This window comes from Balaenoptera physalus, assembly GCF_965194825.1.
Source record: "Balaenoptera physalus genome assembly, chromosome: 12".
Classification (NCBI taxonomy): domain Eukaryota; kingdom Metazoa; phylum Chordata; class Mammalia; order Artiodactyla; family Balaenopteridae; genus Balaenoptera; species Balaenoptera physalus.
Genome location: NC_138897.1, coordinates 69,407,097 through 69,431,721, shown reverse-complemented (window position 1 = coordinate 69,431,721; position 24,625 = coordinate 69,407,097). Strand labels below are relative to the sequence as shown.

General features: G+C 57.8%; 2 protein-coding genes across 7 annotated transcripts in view; both read right to left on the bottom strand.

Moving 5' to 3' along the window:
* The window catches only part of GNB1L (G protein subunit beta 1 like), an 80,522-nt gene extending 73,752 nt beyond the window's left edge, over positions 1 to 6,770 (bottom strand). Inside the window, exon 1 of the mRNA XM_082417008.1 lies at positions 6,753 to 6,770. The gene's annotated coding sequence lies outside the window, so the exon portion shown is untranslated. The remainder of the gene's footprint in view (positions 1 to 6,752) is intronic.
* The window catches only part of TXNRD2 (thioredoxin reductase 2), a 34,490-nt gene that overhangs the window by 9,052 nt on the left and 813 nt on the right, over positions 1 to 24,625 (bottom strand). For 5 of the 6 annotated variants that reach the window (XM_082416999.1, XM_082417000.1, XM_082417001.1 and 2 more), the window contains exons 2-11: positions 22,558 to 22,623; positions 17,972 to 18,028; positions 17,515 to 17,656; positions 16,984 to 17,058; positions 16,361 to 16,439; positions 15,857 to 15,919; positions 13,446 to 13,516; positions 8,107 to 8,126; positions 7,331 to 7,422; positions 5,231 to 5,405 (exon numbers count right to left, since the gene is read on the bottom strand). In XM_082416999.1, coding sequence (XP_082273125.1) covers positions 5,231 to 5,405; positions 7,331 to 7,422; positions 8,107 to 8,126; positions 13,446 to 13,516; positions 15,857 to 15,919; positions 16,361 to 16,439; positions 16,984 to 17,058; positions 17,515 to 17,656; positions 17,972 to 18,028; positions 22,558 to 22,623 — 840 coding nt within the window. Of the gene's footprint in view, positions 1 to 4,657; positions 4,891 to 5,230; positions 5,406 to 7,330; positions 7,423 to 8,106; positions 8,127 to 13,445; positions 13,517 to 15,856; positions 15,920 to 16,360; positions 16,440 to 16,983; positions 17,059 to 17,514; positions 17,657 to 17,971; positions 18,029 to 22,557; positions 22,624 to 24,625 lie in introns of those variants that run through there. The other variant, XM_082417003.1, reaches the window with a different exon arrangement.

The following is a 24,625-nucleotide window of genomic DNA, read 5'->3' as shown; positions in this document are numbered from 1 at the left end:
CAGGGGCAGCCGCGGGCACCTCAGGGCTTGGAAGCTGGGCCTTACGGATGAGGCCTGGGGTGGGCAAGCCCTGGACAGGGGTCACACGGGGAGGGAGAGGCCCACGCCCTCTGCCGCGCTGCCCCCTCGTGCTCAGAGCAGGGGGTCATGCCCTCCCTTTCAGCTCAGGCCCAGAGCCCCAGAGGAAGATGGAAAACGGCTGTGGGGTCCGGGGGGGTACCCAGTGGCTGGTCGCTCGGATGCCAGCTCAGGCCCAGGCTGGGCTTACATGGCAACGGTCACGTCGTCCTCCGACCGCCTCCCTTGCACCCTGTGTGCAGGTAGTGCTCCTCCCACGATTGGTGGAGGCCCGTCCCGGTCACCCTGCACGTCACGGTCACACACTGCCCTGTCCGGCACGCGGGCTGCCTGCTCCTCGTCCTGCACGGGGTTGGTGGGCCCCCAGGATGAGGATGGCATCCTCAGGGGGGCTTCGGGGCACAGGCAGGGCTGCCCCCTCCTCAGTGGCAGTGGGCTCTGCTCATTTGCAGGGCAGTGGAGGGGGGACTGTGAGGACTGAATTTGCACTTCTTTGACTACTAGTAAAATTCGGTGTTTTTTTGGCCACATGTTAAATTAGCTGTGTCTCCTCTTGAGAATGTCCGATCCTGCCCTTTTCATTCATTTATACGCATCCTCGTGATTCTCTTGCCTTGTAAGAGTTTCTTCCTTAAAACCCGCGTGACTCGCTGCCGTGCTTACTACAAATGACGAGAGCACTAGAAGCCCACGTATGAGCAGACACCCAGCTTCCTCCTTCGAGGTGATGTCCACACACCCTACCCTTGGAGCTGCCCCTCGCCTGCTGGGCAGAGTCCCTTGGGGGGACTGTGTGAGCCCCGGTGCCTCGAAGCTGGGATGGCCCTCCCTCCCAGCGCAGACTGCCCAGGACACCCAGGGCAGCGTTGCGCCCGAGAGCTCTCGGTGCGACCGGGCCAGTCCAGCCTCCTCTGGTCGCACTGGGAGAACCACCAGCTGCTGGTCATGGCTACCTGCTCTGCGGCACACGGGGACGCAGACAACCAGACACACATCCTCTCACGTGCCCCTTGCCTCCCGTTACAGGAAGACGGGCGTTCCCTCCAATTTCACGCCTCCTTGGAGCACACTTCCCGACGAGCAGGGGGATCGTGTAACGAGGGAAGATTTAAGTGCCGGCAGGAGTGTGAAAGGTGAGCACGGGCTGTGGTCAGACAGACCGCAGCAAGGGTGCACAGGCAGCCTGCAAGGTGCCGGGAGGCAGGGACCCACCCTGGGTGACCCTCCCAGGGGGCACAGGCAGGCCACTGTGGAGTCCCCACCTAAGAGAACATAGCCACACAGGGGTCTCCCGCAGCCACAGCAAGACGCGGTCCCAGGGAACAGGCCTGGTAGCCTTGGCCCGAGGCTGGCCCAACCAGGTTGCATCCGCGCTCAGACTACCAGCTCCTCCCCAACCTCCAAGAGGCAGCCCTGGACGGAGAAGGGGCCCCGGCTGCAGGCATCCTGGGCACCTTGGGCCCCCATCACTGTGTCCTCAGGCCCGAGGGCTTCAGTGTGGTCGTTGGGTGCAGTTGGGAAGCTGGCCTCCAGTCCTGAGCCAGGTCTCACGAGCTCCCTTTCCCCACGTTTGAGGCTCAAACATGACACAGGTAAACGGCAATGGCTTTTTGCTAAGACAAAGCCTGAAGAAGAGGAGATGGCTTCAGGGGCTGACTCCCCCTGCCTTGTCTCGAGGCAGGCACTCTGGACCCCGTAAGAGCGGCCACCTGGGTGGGCTCTTCCAACTTGGGCAGGGCTCCTGTGGCCCAGGGATGGACGTGCCAGAGCCTTCATCCTTCCCTGGAGGCTGGAGATGCTGAGGAGCCTGGGACTGTTTCAGCTCCTGGTTTTTCCGAGGCCATGGTGCTCCAGCCATTCTTTAAAACAAGAGGAAGCTACATGGAAGCTGAGGGTTCCTGCTCGGAGGTGTCCACTCAGGGCCAGCCAGTCCTGCTCCCGCCCCCGCTCCACAGCCAGGCTCCAGGCCACAAGTGGTTAACTGTGCGGGTGAACACGAGCCTGCGGCAGGCGGGCTGACTGTCTTCACTCAGCACCGTAATCGGCACATCTGCAGACAGGAAATCCTCCTCCTGCGAGTTCCCAGCCTGTTATCTAAGACACCTGGTGTGGGTGGGTGATTCACAGACAAACAATGAGCCGGCCCCCTGCACAGCAATTAACTGCTTTAGCTGCTAATGTGTTTAATCCACCACGTGGAGATCAAGGCTGCACCGAGGAAGAGGCTGGCAGACTGCAGGGCCCACGTCCCATCCCCGCGTCTGTGAGCCTCGTCGGCTGTGGCCAAGGCCGTCCACGTGGACCGTCCACAGGGCACGAGGCGCATCTTTCCCTTTTCATTTTTAACACGTCAAGTCCAGCCGGTGTGGATGCAGCACTGGCGTCTGGGCAGACCTATGGTCTGCGAGCTCTTTGCCTCCTCGGCCATGCCGCCCAGGTGATTGTATTTTGACCTCCAGGATCACCCTTTGTTGCAAGTAGAAATAACGCTTGGTTCAAGGCTTACCTGGTAAATGGGCAGAGAACATTCCCAGTTGTTAAACTGGGAAATGGTTCCTGAATGTTTACAAAACCCGGCGGGAGCAGTGGCCCCGCCAGCACTTGCCCGTGCAGACCCAGGAGGTGTGCCAGGAACCCGCCACCGCAGCGCCGCCTCGGAAAGCAAGGTCAGAGGCCAAGGACTGTGAAAAGCTTCCACCCCCAGCATCAATCACGCCCGGCAGACTGTCTGGGGGATGCTCTTTTTGAAAATACAGAAAACAAAACTCCCAGTTGGGGAGGGCTCCCGGGGCCTTGCCTGCCGCCCACCAGGGTCGTCTGGACACTGGGAGGACCCTGAGACTTTCCGAGGGCCCGGCTCCTCACCCTCTGGCTGCCGCCAGCAGCGTGGGCTCAGCTGATGGCATCTGGGTGCAAGCCCCCGCCTCAGTACAAAGGCACTGGGGACCAAGCGGGAGGATGGGGTGCAAGTGGGAGGGGGAACTAGCCACCTCGTCAGTTAGAACGGATTTTAAATTAATAACCATCAGTTTACATTTCTGGGTCTGAGTAGCGTTCATCAAAATAAACCTACATAAAATTTACTTTTACAATTTGGTTGAGAACATTTCCTCTGGTAATTTAGCGGATCTTGGTCAAGAGGTAGTAAGTTCACTCTGGGGCATTTCAGATCTTTGCTTTGTTCCTCAGAAGTGAATCGCTGACTCCTCCGGAGTTTATTTCATTTTCTGATTTCCCACTACTCTGAGCATCTCAGCTTCTCAGAAGTGCGCTGCTGCCCGGGCCCACCTCCGGGGAGCTGGGGTGGACAAACGCTGGGGGACAGGCCCTCTGAGGGCTCGGCACACTCGCCGAGTGCTGTGGAGCCGGACAACAAGTCTGACGGCCACATGGACTCAGAGCCCAGGCCCAGACAGGGGACGAGTGACCGGGCTCAGCACGAAGAGACCCACGGGCTGGAAACACGGGAGAACGAAGACACTGACCGTCCCTACGTTTAAAATGCAAGCTGACAGATCAGGAAAAAGGGTCCCAAGCCCATGGGCCGCAGGCACCAAGGCAGGTGGGTGTCCCGGCAGGTGAGCCCACACGCCCTCGGAAGCAGGACCCGCAGCCCCTCTGTGGGGAGCCCCTCGCGGCGCCTGCACTCCCTGCTCCACCCTCAAAGCCCATTCCTCTCCAGGCTGACCGTCCCGGCCCTGGCAGGGGCCCCCCACATCCACTCTCCCCTTCTCCGTGGGGGCAGCTGGGTGCAGGGAGGGCCCAGCCTGGGAGGGAGTGTGCCCGACAAGGTCACCAACAAGCCATTTCTGCGTGGCCACGCTTGCTCGGCCTTCACGCCCCCCAAACAGGTGGACCCATGCCTCTCGGGGAACAGGAGGCAGGGTGGCGGCCAGCCCACGCCTGCTGGGAAAGGCCCGGGGCCTCTGCCCTATCACTAGACGCTGCCTTTGCAAATCTGCAAAGTGTGACTTCTGGCAAGGCCGGGAGGACACCCACTCCCAACACAAGATGACCCACAGAGCTGAAGGCGGCCAAGGGGACGCGTCAGAAGCAACGAGAAGCTGGCTAGAAGCTACACGTCTCCATTACGTTCGCATCTCCATTACATTCACGTATTAACAGCAGCTGGCTTCTGCGTGCCACTGTCCACAGCAGCATTTTCCAAGACACCCAGAAGACAGAAGCAACCCAAGTGTCCACCGGCAAATGCCCGGATGAGCCTAGTGTGCCATATGCAGCACTGCCCACCTTCACAGGCTACGACACAGACGACCTCCAGGACACAATGCCAGTGAACTAAGTCAGACACAAAAAGGGAAACACTGTAGGGTCCCACTCACTTGAGGGACCTGGTCATCAGAGTCACAGAGACAGAAAGTAGGAGGGTGGGGGCCAGGGGCTGGGAGGGGGTGGGGGGTTATCTGATGGGGACAGAGTTTCCATTTGGGACGATGAAAAGTTCTTGAGATGGAGGGTGGTGTGTGAATGTACTTAATGTCACTGAACTGAGCACTTAAAAATGGTTAAGATAGTAAATTTTATGTTACTCACACGTTAAAACAGTTAAAAAAAGGTAAAAACTCTGTTATTGTTTGTATGTTATAAACAGCTATCTTGAAGCTACGGTGGAAAACAAGTCTAATTTACTAAAAATACACATCTACACCAAGGTTTAAAGTTAGTAGGAAATGTACGCGAGGCCTCGATAAACTGCCCGTAGGACTAACTAGTCTCCCTAACGAAAACCCAGCTGCCTGCGACCCACCATCCACAGCTCTTCCTTGGTTTTCATTTCCAGAACGAGGAGCGCTGGGGAAGAAAGACCAGGAGAGCACAGTGTGCTCGGACGGAGGAGGAGCGAGGCTGCTCAGGGCCGCCCTATGGCCTTTATCCACCCCCCCACCCCAGAGCCAGCAGGGTGACGGGCGCCGGGAGTGGCGAGAAGGGGGCCAAGATGCCCAATGGAGGGGAAGGCGGCACGCCTTGTCCCCCGAGTGTGCGTAGGAGCACCTGGTCCCGCACCTGGTCCCTGAGTGCGCGCAGGAGCACGTGGTCCCACACCTTGTCCCCCGAGTGCACGCACAATCACATGGTCCCTCGCCTGGTCCCCCAAGTGCGCACAGGAGCACGGGGTCCTGAGCATCCTTACCTACAGCCCACAGGACGGTGTCAAAGGTGCCTGTGTCCTTCTTGTCGGAGGCGAGGTCCACCCAGGTGACCTGGAGCCGCCTGTCTGAGAGCCTCTCCACCCTCAAGGGGGTGCAGCCCCTCAGGATTCGGGTGCCGTGAACCACCATGTGCTCTGTGACCAAGGAAGCCATTTGCTGCAAAGCACAAGAGGACACGCCTTGAGGACCGGGCAGCAGTGGGAGTGTCACTGCTGAGGCCTGTGGAGAGGACCTGGGCCTACAGCCTGAAAAGGCCCAGGGCCCCAGGGGAGCCTGTCCAAAGGAAGAGGTCAGGGCCCCACATCTTCTTCCAGGACACCTCACACAGGCCGCCCCGCTCCGAGTGCCCTGCTTTCCACGGAAGCTGAGGGCCAAGCCGGGAGAGCCTCTGGCGCCCCGACCCCCTCCAAATCTGAGGACCCAAGCCCCTCGGTTAGGGTGCATGTGACCTCTGGACTCTCTTTAGATGTTAGTTAACTGAGTCTTCACTGAAATGGCAGAGACGCACCCCTTCTCCCGGGCTCTGCCTGCCTGGACCCCTGGCTGGGGTCAGCAGCGGGGGAGCTAGGAGTGGAGGTGGGTACCTCCGCTTCTCACCAAGAACTGCTAGGGGAGGTGGCATGGCATAAGGAGGCGCTGCAGGGGGTTCCTCCCTCTCAGCCCAGGCAGCTGTGCCCCCAGGGCCACGGTGGGGGCTCGAACAAGCCATCAGGAGAAAATACAAGTCAGTGTTTAACTCCCCTGACTCAGGGGCCACCCCAGCATGAGGAGCCTTGTCTGTCCCCCAGAACAGGTGGGCAGGCCACAAGGCCTCACCTGGAGACTGCTCTCCCCCCGCTCCCCCAACTCCAGCCTGGTGACCCCATTGTCTCCGCGTGCCAACCACATGCAGATTCTCCCTCTCCTGCTACCATGACCACCAGCCAACCCGGCTCTCCAGCTCAGCCTCATCGGCCCCCTTCTCCACGTCCCTGCGGGCCTCTGCCTCTCGGGCCCCATCTCCGCCTGTGTCCAGCATGAGGCTCGAGGCCTTCCCTGGACGTGTGTCCCCGTGGCAGGTGCTCGGGCGTGTGCACTGAGCAGGTGACAGGACCGAGGGGTGCATTGCCCCAGAGCTGCAATCTCTGCAGGGCACCGGGAGCCTGGTGTCTTGACAATGACAACCCAGACCTGGATTTTAAAGTGACATCTCCTCGGAGGGTTTTTGGTTTAAAAAAAACTCCACGTGCTCACTATGTGGGCACGTCCGCCGTCAGGGAGAGAGTCTGTGCCCCAGGGCCGGTGCTGCCCTGCGTGGTGGACGGGGAGGTGGCGAGGCTGCAGTGGCCTGGCTCAGCATCACGTCTTTCCAGTCCATGGTGGCCGGGCCACCATCTCCCGTGACGGTCACCCAGGGCCTCGCCAGCTGCCGCCTGCTCCCTGTCCATGCTGCCCTTGGATAGCGGAGCTCCTCAGACCTCAGGTGGCTCTGCGAGGAAGCCAGGACAGCACTTCTGCCCACACACGCCGGCCGCTTACTATTGGGTGACCTGACCTCACGGCCCGTGAGCTGGCCAGCATGCCCACGGTGTCCCTCTGGTCCCTGCCACGCTCCCCACGTGCTGACCCTTGCTGCAATACGCTGGCAGGTGTTTATTTTGCCAACAATCTCCTCATTTGACTCAAGGGCGAGTTTGTAAAGACTGAGACCTCGGGCTTCCCTGGTGGTGCAGTGGTTGAGAATCTGCCTCCCAATGCAGGGGACACGGGTTCGAGCCCTGGTCTGGGAAGATCCCACATGCCGCGGAGCAACTAGGCCCGTGAGCCACAATTACTGAGCCTGCCCATCTGGAGCCTGTGCCCCGCAACAAGAGAGGCCGCGATAATGAGAGGCCCGCACACCGCGATGAAGAGGGGCCCCCACTTGCCACAACTAAAGAAAGCCCTCGCACAGAAACGAAGACCCAACACAGCCATAAATAATTAATTAATTAATTAATTTAAAAAAAAAAAAAAAAAAAAAGACTGAGACCTCGCTCCCAGCCCACACCTGCACCTGCCCAGGTGGGCCACAGGTGGAGGGGACACCGGCCCGGCATTACCTGGTCGAAGGCCCGTAGAGGGACACTGCGTATCATGACAGTGGCATCCAGGCCGAGCCCAGTGAGGAAGCCAGCGCACTCCAGGGCCACGTCTGCCAGAGCAGGCTAAGGAACACTAACGGGAGCTAGGCAGCAAGACCCCCGGTGCCCCCGCCAGCAGCCCCCGTCTCCACCAGTCCCCAGAAGCCCAGAAGAGTCTCCAACACTGGCCGCAGAGACACCCTCCCCACCACCCCCATCTCTCAAACGCACGTCCAGGGCAAGGTGGAGACTCCCTTCAGCACCCACAGGCCAGGCGGGTTCTGTCTCCACGGGGCCTCTGTCCAGACTCCCTGGAGGTTAACCAAGGGACCTGTGTGGTGAAGGACAGGAGACGTGCCCAGACCTCAGTGCCTCCATCTCCCTGCAGACACGCCCTCCACCCTCCCTGGTGTTACTACTCCCTCTTAAGGAACTGGCCTGAGTGGGGCTGCTCTCCAGGGAGGACCGTCTGCTTCACGGCTGTGTCCAGCTGCCCAGCCAGCGAGTGGCTCAGGAAGAGCCTCCAGGAAGCCCCAGCCTCAAAGGTCAACCTCAAATTGTCCCTCGAGCACAGGTCATCCGCCCTGAGTGGGCCTGTAAGTGCCTGTAAGTGCCTGGTTCCAGGTGGCAGAGGGCAAGCCCCATGGGAGAGAGTGCGGCAAGGGGGGGAGGCGGGCCTGGGGCCCAAGCTTCCACTCTCAGGATGGTGAACACAGCTGTCTATCTGTCTGTCACCTGCACGCAGCAAAGGATACAGCTGGCCCCAACCACCAACCTGTAAGAGAGATGGACAGAGAGAGAGAAATTGAGTCTCACACGTGGCCGCCATGATGCACACAGCCGTCCCTGGTGGGGCTCTGAGGGGGACGGGGCCCTGCAGCCTTCATGCAGGGCGCCTGTCAGCTGACATGTCACTATTGTGGAGTCCCTGCGGCTAACTGTTCAAACAGGCAGTCCCAATGTACAAAACCCACTTCCCAGAGCTCCAGCTGTAAATGACAAACAGAGCTGCTGGTTTGGGAAATTGCCTGGTGGCGAAGGAATGAGTGGCCAGGGACAAAACAGCACGTCCCGGGGATGGGCCTGGAGGTGGGACAAACATGGACGAAGCCCAGTCAGAAGAAGCAGGAGGCTTTTCCTTCTCTCCTAAGGAAAGTTCTGCCTTGGGTTCCTCTGGACCTCCTGCAGCCAGGCTGGAAACAGACGGGGAGCGCCAGACGTGGGGCAGCTCCTGGAAGCCCTGTCTGTGGGCAGAACACTCTGGGACCACGGGGCCCAGGCAGACGGCCCACCCCATGCCCACCCAGCCCTACTGCACACAGGCCTGTCGCTGGGAGAGTCAGCTCCCCGAGCAAGGGCAGCCGGGGAGTGGGACACAGGACGCTGGGACCCAGCAGATCCTCTCCTGTTATTCAGCTGCACACACCCTGCATGCATACATGTGCACACACACACACACTTGCACACGTGTACACATGAACAGAACTGAACACAGAGTGGAGACTCCCAGCCCGGGCGGCGTGTGGGTGGGCTTGTCAGATCACCCCTCAGCCTTTGAACGAGAGGAGGTGATGCAAGGATGGATAAGCAAATGTCAGCTCTGATCCCAGCAGGTACTAATGATATAATTCCATTTCAAACAGCAGCACATCTCTGGGAATACTGCTGCCGGTGCCCTGCGGGAAGCAACTGGCACACGGCTTCCTCTCAGGAGCTGGGACAGGACCGTGCTGGCATCCTGTGCAGGGTGAGTGGGGAGAGCTCGGCGTGTGAGGCACACACACATAGGTACAATGCACATGTCTGCGCGTGGGTACACTCAACGTTACACAACCTGCCCTCCCTGAGTCTTGACGTGTATGGGGAAGGGGACAAGCCTTTCTTTAAAATATGAAACTACGAGTTACTTAAAATGCAAACAGGCTTTAGCTGCTTTGAACATCCTGCCCCAATGCAAGGACCAATGAAGAGCATCCGTGTGGACCTCATGGTGCCCTGTGCTCCCACTCAGGGTGGCCATGGCCTGGGCAACCGTGCCATGCAGGTGCCGGGGAGCCCACTGCCCGCCTGCTGGGCTGTCCTGCTCGTCCGAGCCTTCCTGTCTCCATAGAGCAGACCCTCTTGGCGGGGGGTGGCTGCAGCCTGAAGCCCGCAGCCCAGCTCCAGGCAACGCAGCAACATGGTCTCCTGATTTTGGCAAAAGCGTTTTGTTCCTGCAGCCCCGGGCACCTCCCCAAGCCCTGCAGGGAGCAGGGTAGGGAGGCGGGGTGGGCCCCCCACTCCTACCTCAAGGTCATGGTACCCCCAGCCCCAGGCTACTGGCTCCGAGCCGCCAACAGAGGGCACATCTGGGGTACAGGCGCCAGCCAGGCCGGGCCTCAGTGGGCGTCCTTGACCAAGCATGGGCGGCTGAAACCTCACAGCGGGCAGGCATCCACTGGCCCTGATGGTCACCTTGGGCCTCATCTTGTCTCCAAGAGGAAAGACGGTCAACAGTGTTGGTTTTCACTCCACCCTGCCCCACCTAGGAGACCCCAGCCTGGGTGGGGCTGAAGCTGGTGCCAAGGCAAAGTGCCCAGGGCAGGCCCTGCTGGCAAAGGGAGGACCTGGGGAGGTGGGGCCTCTGAGGACTGGACACATGGCCTCACACTGCAGCAGGACACCCCACGGGGGCTCCACCTGCACCCAGAGCCCCGCTCAGCTGTGTGTGTGTTCAGGGAGCCCCCCTGTGTGCCCTTCGGTGCTGCAAACACTGTACTCCAAGGTGTAACTGCAGTGGGATTAGACTGATCACAGGGCTGGCTCTCTCCTTAAAGTCTGAAGGGGGAGGAAGCAGAAACAAAGCCTTCCTTCAGGGCTTGGAGCCCCAGCTTAAAGAGCTCTCCACCTGCCTCTTGAGTCTGAAGGCCCCGATCCGCTCCCCGGGGGTGCACCCACACAGCGTGGGGGCCCTGCAGCTGTCCTGCCAGCACAGGAAATGCTGGGGCCATGGAGCTCGGGGCCCCCAGGAGCAGCTGGACACAGGATATCCAGAGAGCACCAAGACTCTCAGGGGCAAAGGCGGGTGGGGCAACCGCGGAGGCTGAGGGCCGGATCTCCAGGCCTGAGCTGCTGGCCACCCAGCCTCATGCAGACGCCCCTGAAGGACGGTCCAGCCGCGGCGCCCACGGGCCCTTGGGAGCCGGCCAGTAGAGGCTCCACCGCTGCAGGCCGAGGCCAGGCACGCTGGGCACCCTCGGCCACCGGCTGGCCTCCTGGCCGGGGCCAAGTGGGAAGGTCCCGCCCGGCTTCAGGAGGCCTCCAGGGCCGGGGGCAGCCCTCGGGTCCATATTCATTTCAGCTCCATTTTAAAGGCGAGTTAAAATAAACACGGGGAATATTTATAAGGCAAATAAATCTGGCAGAAACAGCCCCTCGGAGTGTGAGCAGAGGCCCCCCCAGCCCAGCCCAAGCTGATAAAATACAGAAATGCTACTGTAGACCCTCGGGCTTATTTTGACTGCGGGCAGGAATGTAAGGAGTAAACACTGACTCCCGTATCACACTGTTACAACTTGCATCCACAGCTCCGCACAAAAGCTGCGTTTCACAGAAGCATCGTACAGGGATATCTCTCCAGCTTAATTTTTAAAAAAACCATTTCCTCACATAAATCATGCTCAGAACGGAACGGGTGACTGATACATTGCAAACACTTTTTTCCTTAAACAATAACATACCTAGATTCCTTCTAAACGAAAGAGCTTTTTTAAAAAAGTCTTCTAAACGTTTTTTTTTCTGAAGAAAATAAACACTTTCCTGACCCCAATATCTGGGGCTGTCTTCCCGGCCGCGCAGGCCGCTGCCCCAGCACGTGGTCACTGGGGGCAGCCGCGCGGGGCCCTTGCGCCCGGGCCTCCTTCCGGCCTGTGCGGCCTCTCCGCACACCAGCCTCCGGTGAGCAGCGGGCAGTGAGAGCCGCCAGACACCGGCCCCTCCTGGAGGTGGACTTAGCTCTCAAAATGTAACGGGGAAATAGCAAACGAGAGAAAATAAAACACACAGGAACTAATTTAACAAAAGACCAGGATTCAGAAACTGCTGGCCTTCGGTGATGGGCAGAGATTACCAGGCCACACGGGCGGCCTCAGCCAGGCCAGAAGCACCAAGCGGGGAGCCAGTGTCCAGGCGGCCGCAGGTTGAAGGCCATCGGCACCACGGTCTCCACAGTCCACCTCGGAGAGGCTGGCAAAGTGCCTCAGTGACCCAGAGAAATCAATGCGCAAGAAAACAACGCAGGTCTGAAGACCACGCTGGGCACTTGCGCAGCGGTAGGGACCCCGAATCAGGGCCAGAGCAGGGCTGGGCTCCGCTTGGAGGAGCTTCCAGGCTTGTGGGAGGGGCTGGTGGTGGACGCATGGGACCCTGTCTCTGCCGCAGATGTGCTGCAGACGCCCCAAGGCCCTAGGACCCACAGGAAATCCAGGGCTTTTGTCAAAAACGATCTTGGGGGGGAAAGGCCCTCCTGAACATGCAATAAATCTAACAGCCATTAAGTGTAAAAGAGCCTAAGCTACACTTAAAAAAAAAAAGACCAAAACATTTGTATGTTACATGAGTTAAAAGGACAAGCTGAGAAAATCTGCAATTGTAAACAACACGGGATCTCAGCCCTGACAGCAAACCTTCGGGAAGATAAGAAAGAGAAAAGCCAGAGAGCAAGCCCAGGAGCGAGCAACCCCCATTCATAGCCACACACACTCACACTCACACTCACAGACACAGACACACGCTCACTCACAGACACACACTCACGACTCACACACTCGATTTTAAACGGCCAGTAATTGCACAAAAGACCACATAATAGCAAACGCAAATGAAACCAGGCCACATTTAACCTACTAGTCAGAGACAAAACAACAAATAACCCAGATACTATGGCGTAAAGAGAAAACGTGATAAATGTGACATCAGAAAAATTAACAACTATTGCCAAGTCGAAGCACCAACCACAGCCTGGAGGCCCTGTGGGAGGCGAGGCGGTGGCCAGGGCCAGGAGCCTGACCGCAGATGGAAGTGGCTGCGCTCCCTCCACACCCCCGCAGGGAGCAGGAGAGGCTCCCTTCCCTTTAGGCCCCATGGAAATGCCCAGCCGGGACCGCAGTTCTCTACTGTGGACACAGCCCTGACCGCGCACACGACACGTAAGAAACACCGAGACAACAAGAAGACGCACGTTGGGGTTTTCACTGCAGCCTTCCACAACGAGGTGGCCGCGAGTGGTGGGAGGTCACACCAAGCCACCCCCATGCCAGGGGCCGTGCCCAGCCCTGAACAAGGACATCTTGTGAGGCTGGGATAGCAAGGACAAGCAGAGCGCAGCACGAGCACACGCGCAAGCTCTCACACACGTGCTCACGTGTTCACACACATGCTCACGTGTACACATACATGCCCTCACCCATGCTGACACATGCACACTTGCACACACCTGCCCACCCCGGGCATGCCCTCGGGCCATCGGCAGCCGGTCCCCCACAGCCCAGCACTATGACGGCCGAGCCTCTGTCGCCCTCTGCTGGCCTCTATGGTCCCTGCGAGCATGAGGTCCCCTCGGTGTCCAGGAAGCAGCATCCAGACCTGGACCCCATGCCAGGAGTGAACCCGGCCCTTGGCCACGGGGGGGCCAGTCACGCTGCAGGTCTGGCTTCACAGCTGGGCTCTGGTTTCTGGCAGCCCAAGCCTTTGCTGATTTCAGGGAAGCCCAGGTGACAAACAGATGAAAACGGGGACGTTCGATCGGAGCCAGAAGGGGACCAGGGCTTTTCCCCAGGGCCCACCCACCTACCCACCCACCCAGATGGCCCTGAGGACCCGCTGGGACCTGCAGCTCCTGGGAACCCTGGTGAAAACCTGCGCCCCAGACAATAAGGGCCACGCACTGTGACTCAGTCCTGGGAGAGTGTCAGCCCAAAATGGGCACAGGGCCAGGCTTTTTGCCCTTTCCTCAGGTAGGCGGGAAAGAATGCGCTACAGAGGGGCAGCGGCGTGTGCTCCCCGCCTGGCCGTGTGCACAGGGGAGTGGGGCCCCTTGGGCACCCCCAGGCCTTACGTTTTTCCAGGGGACTCCTTCAGCCAGAAGATGTCATCACTCGTAATCCCGTATTCCAAGGCACCTTCGATCTATCCGGGAAAAGGGTCAATGTGAGGTCCGCGTCCCCGGCTGCCCCGGGGCTCCCTCCGAGGACGCCCAGTTTGCAGACACAACTGGGCCAGAGCCACCTGCCCACATGTGGCTGCACCTCCTCGGGTGCGGCCTCTTGGACAGGGGACACGGCCGCGCCTGGGGGGCCCGGGGCAGCGGCTCCTTCCTCTCGATCTCCAGGACTCCCCCCAGATCCAGACCCAGGGCTGTGGGGAGCGAGGGGTGAAGTGGCGCGGGCCAGCTCCCAGGGCGCCAGGCTGAAGGCTGGAGGCTGGATGCAACCGACCGGGGGCCCTTGAGGGACAGCACGGTGGGCCCTGTGCCCGGGAGTTGTCCAGGTCACCCCATACCCCAGCAGGTGGGGGACACAGGACACGTCCTCTCTATGGCCCCTGAGAGTCAGATGTGCTGGGAGAGAGGAAACGGATTTCAAACAGTTTATGGTTCCAATTGGCAAAAAAAATAAAGTCAGGAATTTCTTAAGTTTGCTCAAGAAGATCGAAAGGTCTGGATATCAAAGGGACTAAAACACAACAAGTGTTGGCAGGCACCGGGGCGGGCAGCCAAGAGCAGAGTGGCCGCTGAGCGGCTTCCCCAGGACCCGAGGCTCCTGCTTCACCCCCACCCCCACCCCCCCGCCCCTCAGGCAAGTGGACAGCAGGGAGAGACCAGGCCAGTCCCCTCGCAGGCGCTCTGGCAGCCACGTGCAGGGTGGAGCTGAGCTGATCCCTGGGTCCCAGGAACTGACCACGGCCATCAGGGGCTTTGAGTGGAGCCAACGTGGGCCCAGCTGTGGGTGAGGGATCACTAATGGTCACCACTTGGCCCCTGCCTATGTGGCTACTGGAACAAGCGCCCTCCCCTCCTACGGAGCCACACATCCTGCCCAGGGCCACCTGGCACAGCTGTCTGGTCCCCTCTGGAGGCTGCTTTTGCTGAGCTGACAGCGGCAGGGGCCGCGTCGCGGTCCTGAGGACTGGAGTGTGTACTTGCCTTGGCGCCCTCCCAGCTCCTGTTTCCAGTGGAAGCACAGAACTGGACGGAGGTTCAGATTTAAGAGTCTGCGAGGACCCATCCACCTGTCTGGGCCTATGTCTGGGTCTGGGGTGGCCTTGAGCACTGGCCTCCAGGTCCCGCAGAAGCAGGAGGTGGGGGCGAAGGCAGAGCGTCCCCCACCAGGCTGAGCGCTGAGGGTGGGGCACCTCGCAAAGACGGGGGTACTTCCTGGGTCTGGTGTTTAAGCACATCTCTGCCCAATCACTAGCTGGCCACTGAGCAGAGACCTCAGTAGCCTCACAGGACACAGAATAAAGAGTTTACAAAATCGGTCCAGAAAAATCACCCAACAGCCAAGCAGCAATAAACGAAATCCCAAAGTGGAGGGAGATCCTAGCTTCCAGAGTGAACATGTCATTTTATTTGAAATGATCACTTTTCAGCAAAACATCACAAGACATGAGAAGAAACCAAAAAGGATGAACCCCACGCACTGCAGGTGGGGATGTAAACGGTGAGGCTGCCCCCCGCCCCCAGGGCCTGGGACCTCCACCCCCAGGTGTCTGCCCAGGAGAAGGGACAACCCGCATCCACATGGGCTCCCAGCAGCGTCACTCATAACAAAATGGAAACAACCCAGAGGTCCACCACGCAAGCGGACAACAGAATGTCACACCCGCCGCGGAACATCACTCAGCCATAAGCTGGTCAAAGAGGCCATGCATCTCAACCCACTGATGTGAAACGTCCAGAACAGGCAAATCCACAGAGACAGAGAGCAGGCTGCTGGGGCCGGGGGAGGGGGGCGGGAGCGACGGCTAACGGGGCTAGGGTTTCGTTCTGGGCGGATGAAACGTTCTGAGATTCAGTAGTGGGACCGACGGGTGAACGACTCTGAGTAAACTGGAACTCACTGGGCTGTACCCTTTGAAAGGGTGCATTTTATGGTATGTGAGTTTCATGTCAACTAAAGAACAAGATTTGGGTTTGGGGGAGGAGGAACAAGGCTTAAGTCCCAAACGTTCCAACATTCTGAGGCTAAAAAGGAGGAATCAACACGGGAGATAGAGAAGAAGTGACGTGGGGACAGGAAGAGGGCAGGCGGGGGCCGGCCCAGAAGCCGAGGAACGCGAGAGCCGGTCTGGGGACTCAGCCAAGTGGGGATGTGGGAACCTGGCTCAGCAGAGGGCACTCAAGAGCACGGGCAGTGGAAAGTGACAGCCGTGAGCACAGGGCCACTTGGAGGAAAGGGGGGAGTGGGAGGTGCACGTCACCAGACCATGAACGGGGTGGGGGGGGTGGGGGCTCCGGAGGACACTCACGTGCGTGGGGTACCTCGGCCGCCCTCCGGTGGCGATGACAATGTGGTCGGCCGAAAGGAGAGTCTGAGAAGAAACCGAGAAAGCCACAGTTACCCGGGTCACCTGTGGTCCCCACTCGAGGGCTCCACCAGCTTCCCCATCACAGCTTCTGCCCTGAAGTGTGGACCCTGTGGCAGCAGCCCCAGGGACTGGCAGGAGAGCCTCTAAGTCCAAGCACTTCACAGTTTACACAGCATCACACGGTGGGTAAGGTCTCCTGGAATCCCGCAAACCCCTGCAGGGCTGCAGCCGCCTGAGCAGCGGGCAGCCTGGCGTGGTCACTTCCTCCTTCACAAAGAATTAGACTGGCCTCGGCCCCAGAGGAACATCATATCAATCCCAGCAGCGCTGATCTCCAAGGACAGCGCTGAGGCCGAGCAGAGCTGAGGTCCACCCGCCTGGGCCACAGACGGACCCATGGACTGGCCCGTGCTGCCCCAGGGGCCCCGGGAGGTGGGCGCTCACCTCTTCCCCACCTTTTGAGACACCACAAACCATGTGTGGGTTGACAAAGCTGGCCTTGAAGTTAAAGTACTTCACTTTTCTGCAAAATAAAAATAGGATGTTCAAACATTTCCTCTGCAAATGAGGCATCACCTCAGGATTAAATAGGGAGCACTAGGCAGATGGCTACAATGTGAGCTTGGGCCACCCATGGCTCACGGGGGGCAAAAGGAGTGTGTGGACCCGCACCGGGAAGCATGGGGCGCGGCTGCTGTCTCCCCAGGGTTCCCTGGGACGTGGTGACCACAGCTGCCATGCAGGGGTGTCTTAAGGGCCCAAGCTCAGCCCCGGTGTGTGAGGACAGAGGTGGCCGGGCCTCCCCCGAGGTCAGTCATGTCACCTGGACACCCTCCACCAGGAAGGGGAGGCCCCCACATGCACCCAGTTACCCTCCCCCCAAAACACCCACGGACCTCCTGCTGGTGAAGGGGGTGCCCAGCAGGGAGGGGACGGTGAGGCGGGGAGAGCAGGCACCACGAGGGGCGAGGGTGGCTGGGCTTTCTAACCCAGGTCTCACGCCTCCTCCTCCTGGGGAGTCCTCACGTGCCCCAGGACCCGCCCAGAGCCTAGCGCGGCGTTAGTACCTGTCCTGCAGCTGGACCCGGTGCCCCCAGTTCAGGGATTTCACGTGGTTCTGAATGGCTTCTGCCATTTTCCCCCTGTTGACACAAAGCACGATGCTTAAAGCCACCACACAAGTGTCAGCTGTGGTCCCATCACAGATTATTAGAGGCAAACAGCCCTTAACAGAAATGCCCAGAAGCAGAGGGGTTTCTCAAGGTGGTAAAGGTGACGTCTGTCCCCACGGCTGCCGCCCCAGGGCCAGGTTTGGGGCTTCAGACCGAGGGGCTCCGAGCGGACCACGTGCCACCCGCCAGGCCTGAAGCACTGCAGCCTTTGGGCCGAGCGTCCTTCCAGGGGTGTCCTGGGCGCCGTGGGGCAAGTGGCAGCGTCCCAGGCTCCACCCAGGGGATGTGCAGCCCCCACTGTGGAGATCACCAAAAACGTCTCCAGACTTTGCCCACTGCTGGGGGCCCAGAGGTGCTCCCGGGTGAGAATCGTGCCCGCAGCTCCTGTGACGCTGATGGGATCGGCCGTCCCCCACACGCCCTCACCAGTCGTGCAGGGGCTGGGCCACCTTCCAGCCATAGTGGGGGGCGTCGTGGATCATGCCCCCTAGCAGCGCCGCCTGGTGCATCAGCTTCTTGGGGATGCAGCCGACGTTCACGCAGGTGCCACCAAGGCCCCACCGGGTACCTGGGGAGGTGGGAAGAGCACACAGACCGGGTTCAGGTGAGCCAGGCTAGCCCTGCTCTACAGCTGTTTCCAATTCCTTTTAGTTGCTTTAACTCCAACGCGGCCCAGGTGAACCTGCCGTGTGGACGCGTCGGCTGCAGTTGCATTCAGACTTGGTTTAAATGAGGAGGATGAGGAACCTACAGTGATGGCAGCTTCCCCGAGAAGCAGGACGCCGTCCGGAGACTGGGCAGCAGTCCAGGGCTCAGCCACCCTCTGTATGTGACACCCCCACACCTTCCCCAGGACACACGGCTCCCGGCGGGGGCTGCCTACCTCGGGGGGAAGGCTCCACGTAGTCCACCACGGCCACCTTCTTCCCCAGCTGAGCGGCTGGAAGGACCAGAGAAGCAGGCAGGTGAGTACAACCAGGGACTGATTCAGGGTCGGGGACCCCAGAAGCCCACAAGGCCCAGAGGAGGTTGGGGAAGGACCGGGCCAGCAGCCGCCCACGAGCTATGCAGCCGGGTCTCCCACTGCCTCTGCCCCCAGCTATGCTGCCCCTAGATGGGCACCCCGACCTTTTCCTGACCACAGGCTCTGCACCACCCACCACAGCAGTGCTGGGACGCACCCCCCCCAACCTGGTTGCAGGTCCAGCACAGGCCCAGGGCCCACCCCAAGCACACTCCCTGGAGGCATCGCAGGGAGGCCCCCGGCTCGCTCCCCAGGCCCTCCCTCACTCCTCTCTTCCCCAGACACCATGTGGGATGGCCCTCGGTCTACCCTGGTCAGAGCCCCCAGGTGGACGTTTGCTGCCTCCTCTCAGGGTGAGGAAATGGAAGCTCGGAGGTCAAATGGCAGGTCCAGGTCAGCCAGGCCCCAAGACCAGGGCTTCAAACTGCACCCCTGCCTGGAGCCCCCTCCCTGGCCTCCCTCAACTGCACCCCTGCCTAGAGCCCCCAGCTGTCAGCAGGCTCCCTCAGCCACAAGCCCCAGGTTCTGAGGCCAGGACTAATCACGGGCTTCCCGCTGGCTCGCCTGTGACACTGCATCAGCCAGCCCTGGTCCCTGGCTGTGACGGCCCCGAGGGCACGCCCCACTTGTATGTCACGAGCCCACGGGTGTTTGAAACACTACAGAACATGCTTGATTCATGGCTACCAGCTACCAAGATTAGAACCAAATTTTAGAAGCCTTCATTAACAAAACCATTTCATTCAACTGAATTAAGATGGGATCCCAGTGCTTGATTTAAAGTCTCCGGCCAAGGGAACACCTCAGACATACCAATGCCTGGCTCCCAGGTCTGATCAGGATGGAGCAACAGGGACCAGAGTTAGCCTCCTGCTCAAAATAACCAAAAATCCTGACAAAATACACGAAATAATGGTTTCAAGAAACTGAATAAACGAAAACAAAGGCCAGTGATCTCTGAGAGACAGGAAAGGGACGAGGTGAGCCCCGCGACCAGAGAGTCTGCAGGACACAGCACAGAGGGGGCCCAGGAAGGTCCAGCAGGCTCCCGGCCTGAGAGTTCCTAGGACAGAGGACAGAGGAGAGAGAGGGGAAAGTACCTAAGGCCGGGACAGTGCTGCTCCCAGAAGCCAGCCTGGAGAAACGTTAACTCCTGGAGCACTGGGTGAGCATTAGGAAGGTCATGCCTCAGCAGTTGAGAATAATTAGCCCTAGACCAGGCACAGTGCCAGAGCGCCTAACAAATCTTAAGCAGAAGACTCAAAAAGATCAAACAGTCTGTAGCTACATCCCAGAACATGCTCAGAAATATTTCTAGGAATATAAAAATATCCAGAAACCAGCAAGGTAAAGTCCAAAGTGTCTGGCACTCAAACAAAAATTACCAGGCACGCAAAGAAGCAGGAAAATACAGCCCTTAAAGGGAAAAATAGTCAATGGAAACTGACCAAGAACTGACACCAACGTCAGAATTAGTGGAAAAAAAAGTAAAACAGGTGTTTTAACTGTATTCTACATGTTCAAAAAGTCAAGAAGTAACATGGAAGATAGAAAAAAGGACCCAAGTTGAACTGTAGAGATGAATACTGCACCGAGTGGGGTTCATGGTCAAGTAGACATTGCACACTCTTTTATTAGTGAATTTGAAAACAGGAATAGAAACTATCCACAATGGAAAGAGCTCTCATGAGCTCTGGGACAACCCGGAGCAGCCAGATGCTCAAGTCCCTTATAGAAAACGGTGCAGCATCTGCAGTAACCTTTACCTTAAATCATCTCTAGATTATAACACCTAACACAATGTTAACACTACGTAAGTAGTTGTAAATACAGTGTAAATGATAAATAGTTGCCAGTATGTGGCAAGTTCAAGTTTTGCTTTTTGGAATTTTCTGGAATTTTTTTTAAAACATTTTTTTGATCTGTGGTTGGTTGAATCTGTGAATGTGGAGCCTGTGGATACAGAGGGCCGGCTGTACTGTCCCCTTGAATTCTATACGCAGAGAAAATATCTTTTTAAAATGAAGGCAGAGTAAAGATGTCTTCAGACTCACAAAAGCTGAAAGAATTTATAACCCCTAGAGCCACACGACAAGAAGTATTCACGGACGTCCTTCCAGTAGGAGGAAAATGATGCCGGGTGGAAATTCAGATCCACAGAAAGGAACGGAAGCCCCAGAAATGACGACCACATGGGCAGATGTGTTAGCTTTTTCCTTATCGCTGAAATCTCTTCCGAATGTCACTATTTAGGGACTTCCTTGGTGGCGTGGTGGTTAGGACTCTGCGCTCCCAATGCAGGGGGGCCCGGGTTCGTTCCCTGGTCGGGGAACTAGATCCCACGTGCATGCTGCAACTAAGAGTTTGCATGCCACAACTAGGGAGCCAGCGAGCCACAACTAAGGAGCCCTCCTGCCACAACTAAGACCCAGTGCAACCAAATAAATAAATATATAAAAAATAAAAACAAACAAAAAAAATCAGTATAAAAAAAAAGGTCACTGTTTAAACAAAAATTGTACAATGTGCTGTGGCGTTTGTAACATGTAGAAGTGGAAAGTGACTGGTGGGAGAGTGTCACCTGAAGGGGGACCGTGACACGGAAAGGTGCATGTCTCAAACCCGGAGGCAACAACCTCACCACGTCTGCACGTTAATCCACAATGCACCAAAGGCCTAAATGTAAGAACTGAAGCTGTGAGGCTCTCAGAAGAAAACAGGCCTAAGTCTCTGTGACCTTGGATCGTGATGCTGTTTCTTGGATGTGACACCAAAAGCACAAGAAACAACAGATCAACTGACTTCCTCAAAATTAAACACTTTTGTGCTGAAAAGGACACCATCAAGAAAGTGACAAGATAACCCCCAGGATGGGAGAAAGTAATTGAGAATTATGCATCTGATACGGATCTAATATCCAGAATATACGTGTGTGTGTATGTGTGTGTGTGTTCTCATAACTCAATAATGAAAAGACAACCCAACTTAAAAATGGGCAAAGGTTCTAAATAGACGTTTCTCCATAAATATAGAAATGGCCAATAAACACATGAAAAGATGCTCCATTAACCATGAGGGAAATACAAGTCAACCACAATGAGATACCACCTACTTCCCACCTACTTAGGATGGGCTACGATAGAAAAGACAGTAACAGGTGTTGGTGAGGATGTGGAGAAATTTGAACCCCACACTTCCTAGTGGGAATATAAAATGGTGCAGACACTTTGGAAAATAGTCTGGCAGCTCCTCAAAAGGTTAAACCTTGAGCTACCCTATCACCCAGCAATTCCACTCCTGGGAATCTGCCCAAGGGAAATAAAAGCACACGTCCATACAAAACCTGCAGGAATGTTCAGAGCAGCATTACTCATAACTTCCCCAAGCAGAAATAACCCAAACATCCACCAGCGGACAAGTGGATAAACAAAATGTGGTTCATCCACACTATTCAGCCCTAAAAAAGGAACGAAGTACTAACACACACTGTATCACAGATGAACACCAAAAACATCATGCTGAGTGAGAGCAAAACCACACGTTTCTATGAAACATCCAGAACACAGGCCAGTCCATAGAGGCGGAAAGGAAACTAGTGGTAGCCTGGTGCTGAGGAGGGGAGGGGGACAGGTGACTACCAGTGGGTACAGAGTACCTGGGGGTGATGAGATGTTCTGAAATTGGTGGTGGTGATGGTTGCACAATTCTGTGAATATAAAATCCACTGAAATAGGCAGTTTAAATGAGTGATCTGTATGGTGTGTGACTTGTACCTCAGTAAAGCTGTTTTAAAAATATGAAACACTAGGGATAAATCTGACATAAGATGTGAAAGACCTGTATATTGAAATGACAAAATATTGCTGAAATAAATGAAAAAATACCTAAATGAGAGATACACCACATGACCCAGCTGTTCCACTTTTAGGAGATTATCCAAGAGATTTAAAACACACATCCACACAAAGACACACACACACATACACACACACACGAATGTTCATAGCAGCACTGTTCACAACAGCCAAAAACTGGAAACAACCCAATCCACAGGCGAATGAACCAACCAAACGTGGTCTAGACATACAGTGGAATACTTATCAGTAATGAAAAGGCGTGAACTCTGGATACACACAGCAACACAGATGAATCTCCAAATAATTGTGCTTTGTGGAGAAGCCCGGAAAGTAAGAATACACACAGCATGATTTCATTTAGACAGAATTTTAGAAAATGCAAACTAATCTACAATGAGAGAAAGCAGATCAGTGGTTGCCTGGGGTTGTAGCGGGGAGGAGCAGGCCAACTGCAGAGACAATGCATTCAGCTTGTGGCTGCTAAGGAGCATCCCCACCCAGCCCGGAGAGCACCACTGCCCTCTCCAGGGGACCCGGAAGCCTGGAGGCCCTGCCATGCTGGCGGGATGCAGGACGCAGGACACGTACCTTCCTTGGCACAGGCTAGGCCGCCGGATCCCCCGCCAATCACCAGGAGGTCATAGCATTGCCGCCCTGCAGGGGTGAGGGGGAGACGTTGAGAAGGAAGGACCAGGAGCAGCCTGGGGCGCAATCCCAGGAGGCCACACAGTTTCCAATGTGGTACAGGGTTCACTTTAGGGGATGGGAGTCCCGTCCTGTGATGGTATGGGGTGACCACACATCCCCCAGCAGGCAGGAAGCAATGACGGGGTGCATGTTGTCTGCCCAGATCCCGAGACTAAGCAGGTGAGGCTGGCGGAGGTGTAATCCCCACCTCCCCACATCAGGAAGGTAATTGAACTGGCAGGACTGCCCTGAACTCAACTTCACCCAACGTTCTAGCAGACACGGGATTAAAACGTTTGTCTTGACTCCACCTGTCTTTCCGTTGTAAAGGTCAACCTTTGTCACCAGTGAGGGAGAACAAGGGCAGCCCATGCGTTGGGCAACACGGCCTGGCCTCTCACAGTGCCCGGCGGGGCCTGGCAGGACAGCGGCTCTGAAACGCCTCTGGGTTCCTTGGAGGCCATTTGCACCCTCCACCCCTGCCCCCGGCACACAGGCCGCTGGAGTCCTTCCTCCCTGCAGAAGCCGCTATCCGTCTCCTGTAAATGCTGGCACGGAAGGCAGGCCAGAGAAAACTGAAGCAGGGCGACGGCAAGGGCAGGTGTGTCCTTAGGTGTGGCCAACCTGTGAGAGCCCCGAGCTGGGGACCCCCAGCACCAGGCTCCAGCCCGCTCCCCGTGGAGGGAGGAAGAAATAACGGAAGATCATCAGGACGTGGGGAGGTAGGCGGGGAGGTCGAGGCAGCTAGGGGCTGCATCCAGTTGCTCATCTCTGCTGCTCAGGGAGGCTCTGACCAGGAGAATGTCCCTACCTTCCATGGCAGATGCCCATCCCTCCTGCCGCCACTACAGGGTCCCGGCTGTGTCACCCTGCAGCCCCACTCTATCAGGCAGAGGGCAGCATGAGCAGCTGGCTGCGTGGATTGTGGGCTTATCTTTGGCGGTGGGCTCTCCCCACGTGCACGCCCAGCAGCCCTCTCTGTCTGATAAGCACTTGGCAGAGGCCTCCGTGGGGCCTCTGTAGGCTCCACTGCAGGAAATCTGCCTTTAAACACCTGGGGGGTCTGGGTAGCCTGTAGGGGAGGAAGGACCCTGAAGGACCCCAAGACGGGCAGGGCGGGTGCTGCCCTTAGGGTGTCAGCTGGGGACACACCCGTGCACTCTATGGGGTGCCCTGAGGCACCTCACAGCCTGGCTCCCTTCCCCGCATGCAGGGGCTCAGCCGGGAAGGTGTGTCTGCCCGTGTCCTGAGCCCACCCTCTTCTGATTTTCTGCTCCTCCCTGAACACAGCGGCTGGTACAGGGCCTGAAAAGAGCAGAGCCCCGCCAGGATGGCGAGGCCTCGGGAACAGCGTTCTGGGGAGGTGGAGGCCCCCGTGAACCCACAGGCCGCTGGCCACCTCGGGAGCCACCTGGGGGAGCATCTGCACAGCTGTCCCCCCTGCACACTCTTTCCTGGAAGCAGGGGTTAGGGAACAGGTGACACCAGCATCGTGGTCACTCTGGCTGCTGTTCAGGGGCCATGTCTGCCACCCCCCATGCCTGGATGGGGCAGGCATGTTCCTATCAGGAGCTCCGGGGCTGAAGTGGAGGCTGAGGCTCAAAATCAGACCCTGCTGACTAGGTGTTGGCACCGTCCCCAGGCCCTATTGGCTCCTCCTCGCCCAGGCCCTGGGGGTCCCCCTTTTGCCCTTGAGCGTGGGGGCAGAACTCTGGGTGCATGGCCTCCTGCCAGCCTGCACGGCCTGGGCTGTCACAGCAGCTGCAGCATGAGGGCTGAGGGCTTTAATCATGAAGGTCCCGCCTGACATGTGCAGCAAGGGGGGCCCAGGGGCCAGCAAAGCCACCAAGAGCAGCCCTCCGTCCCCACCTCAGGAGCTGGTGACCGCCTCCCCAGACTCTGCAGGGCTACCTAGCCCTGCTCCCCAAGGCCAGGGTGGCACACAGCTGGCCAGGGCCGCCAATCTTCC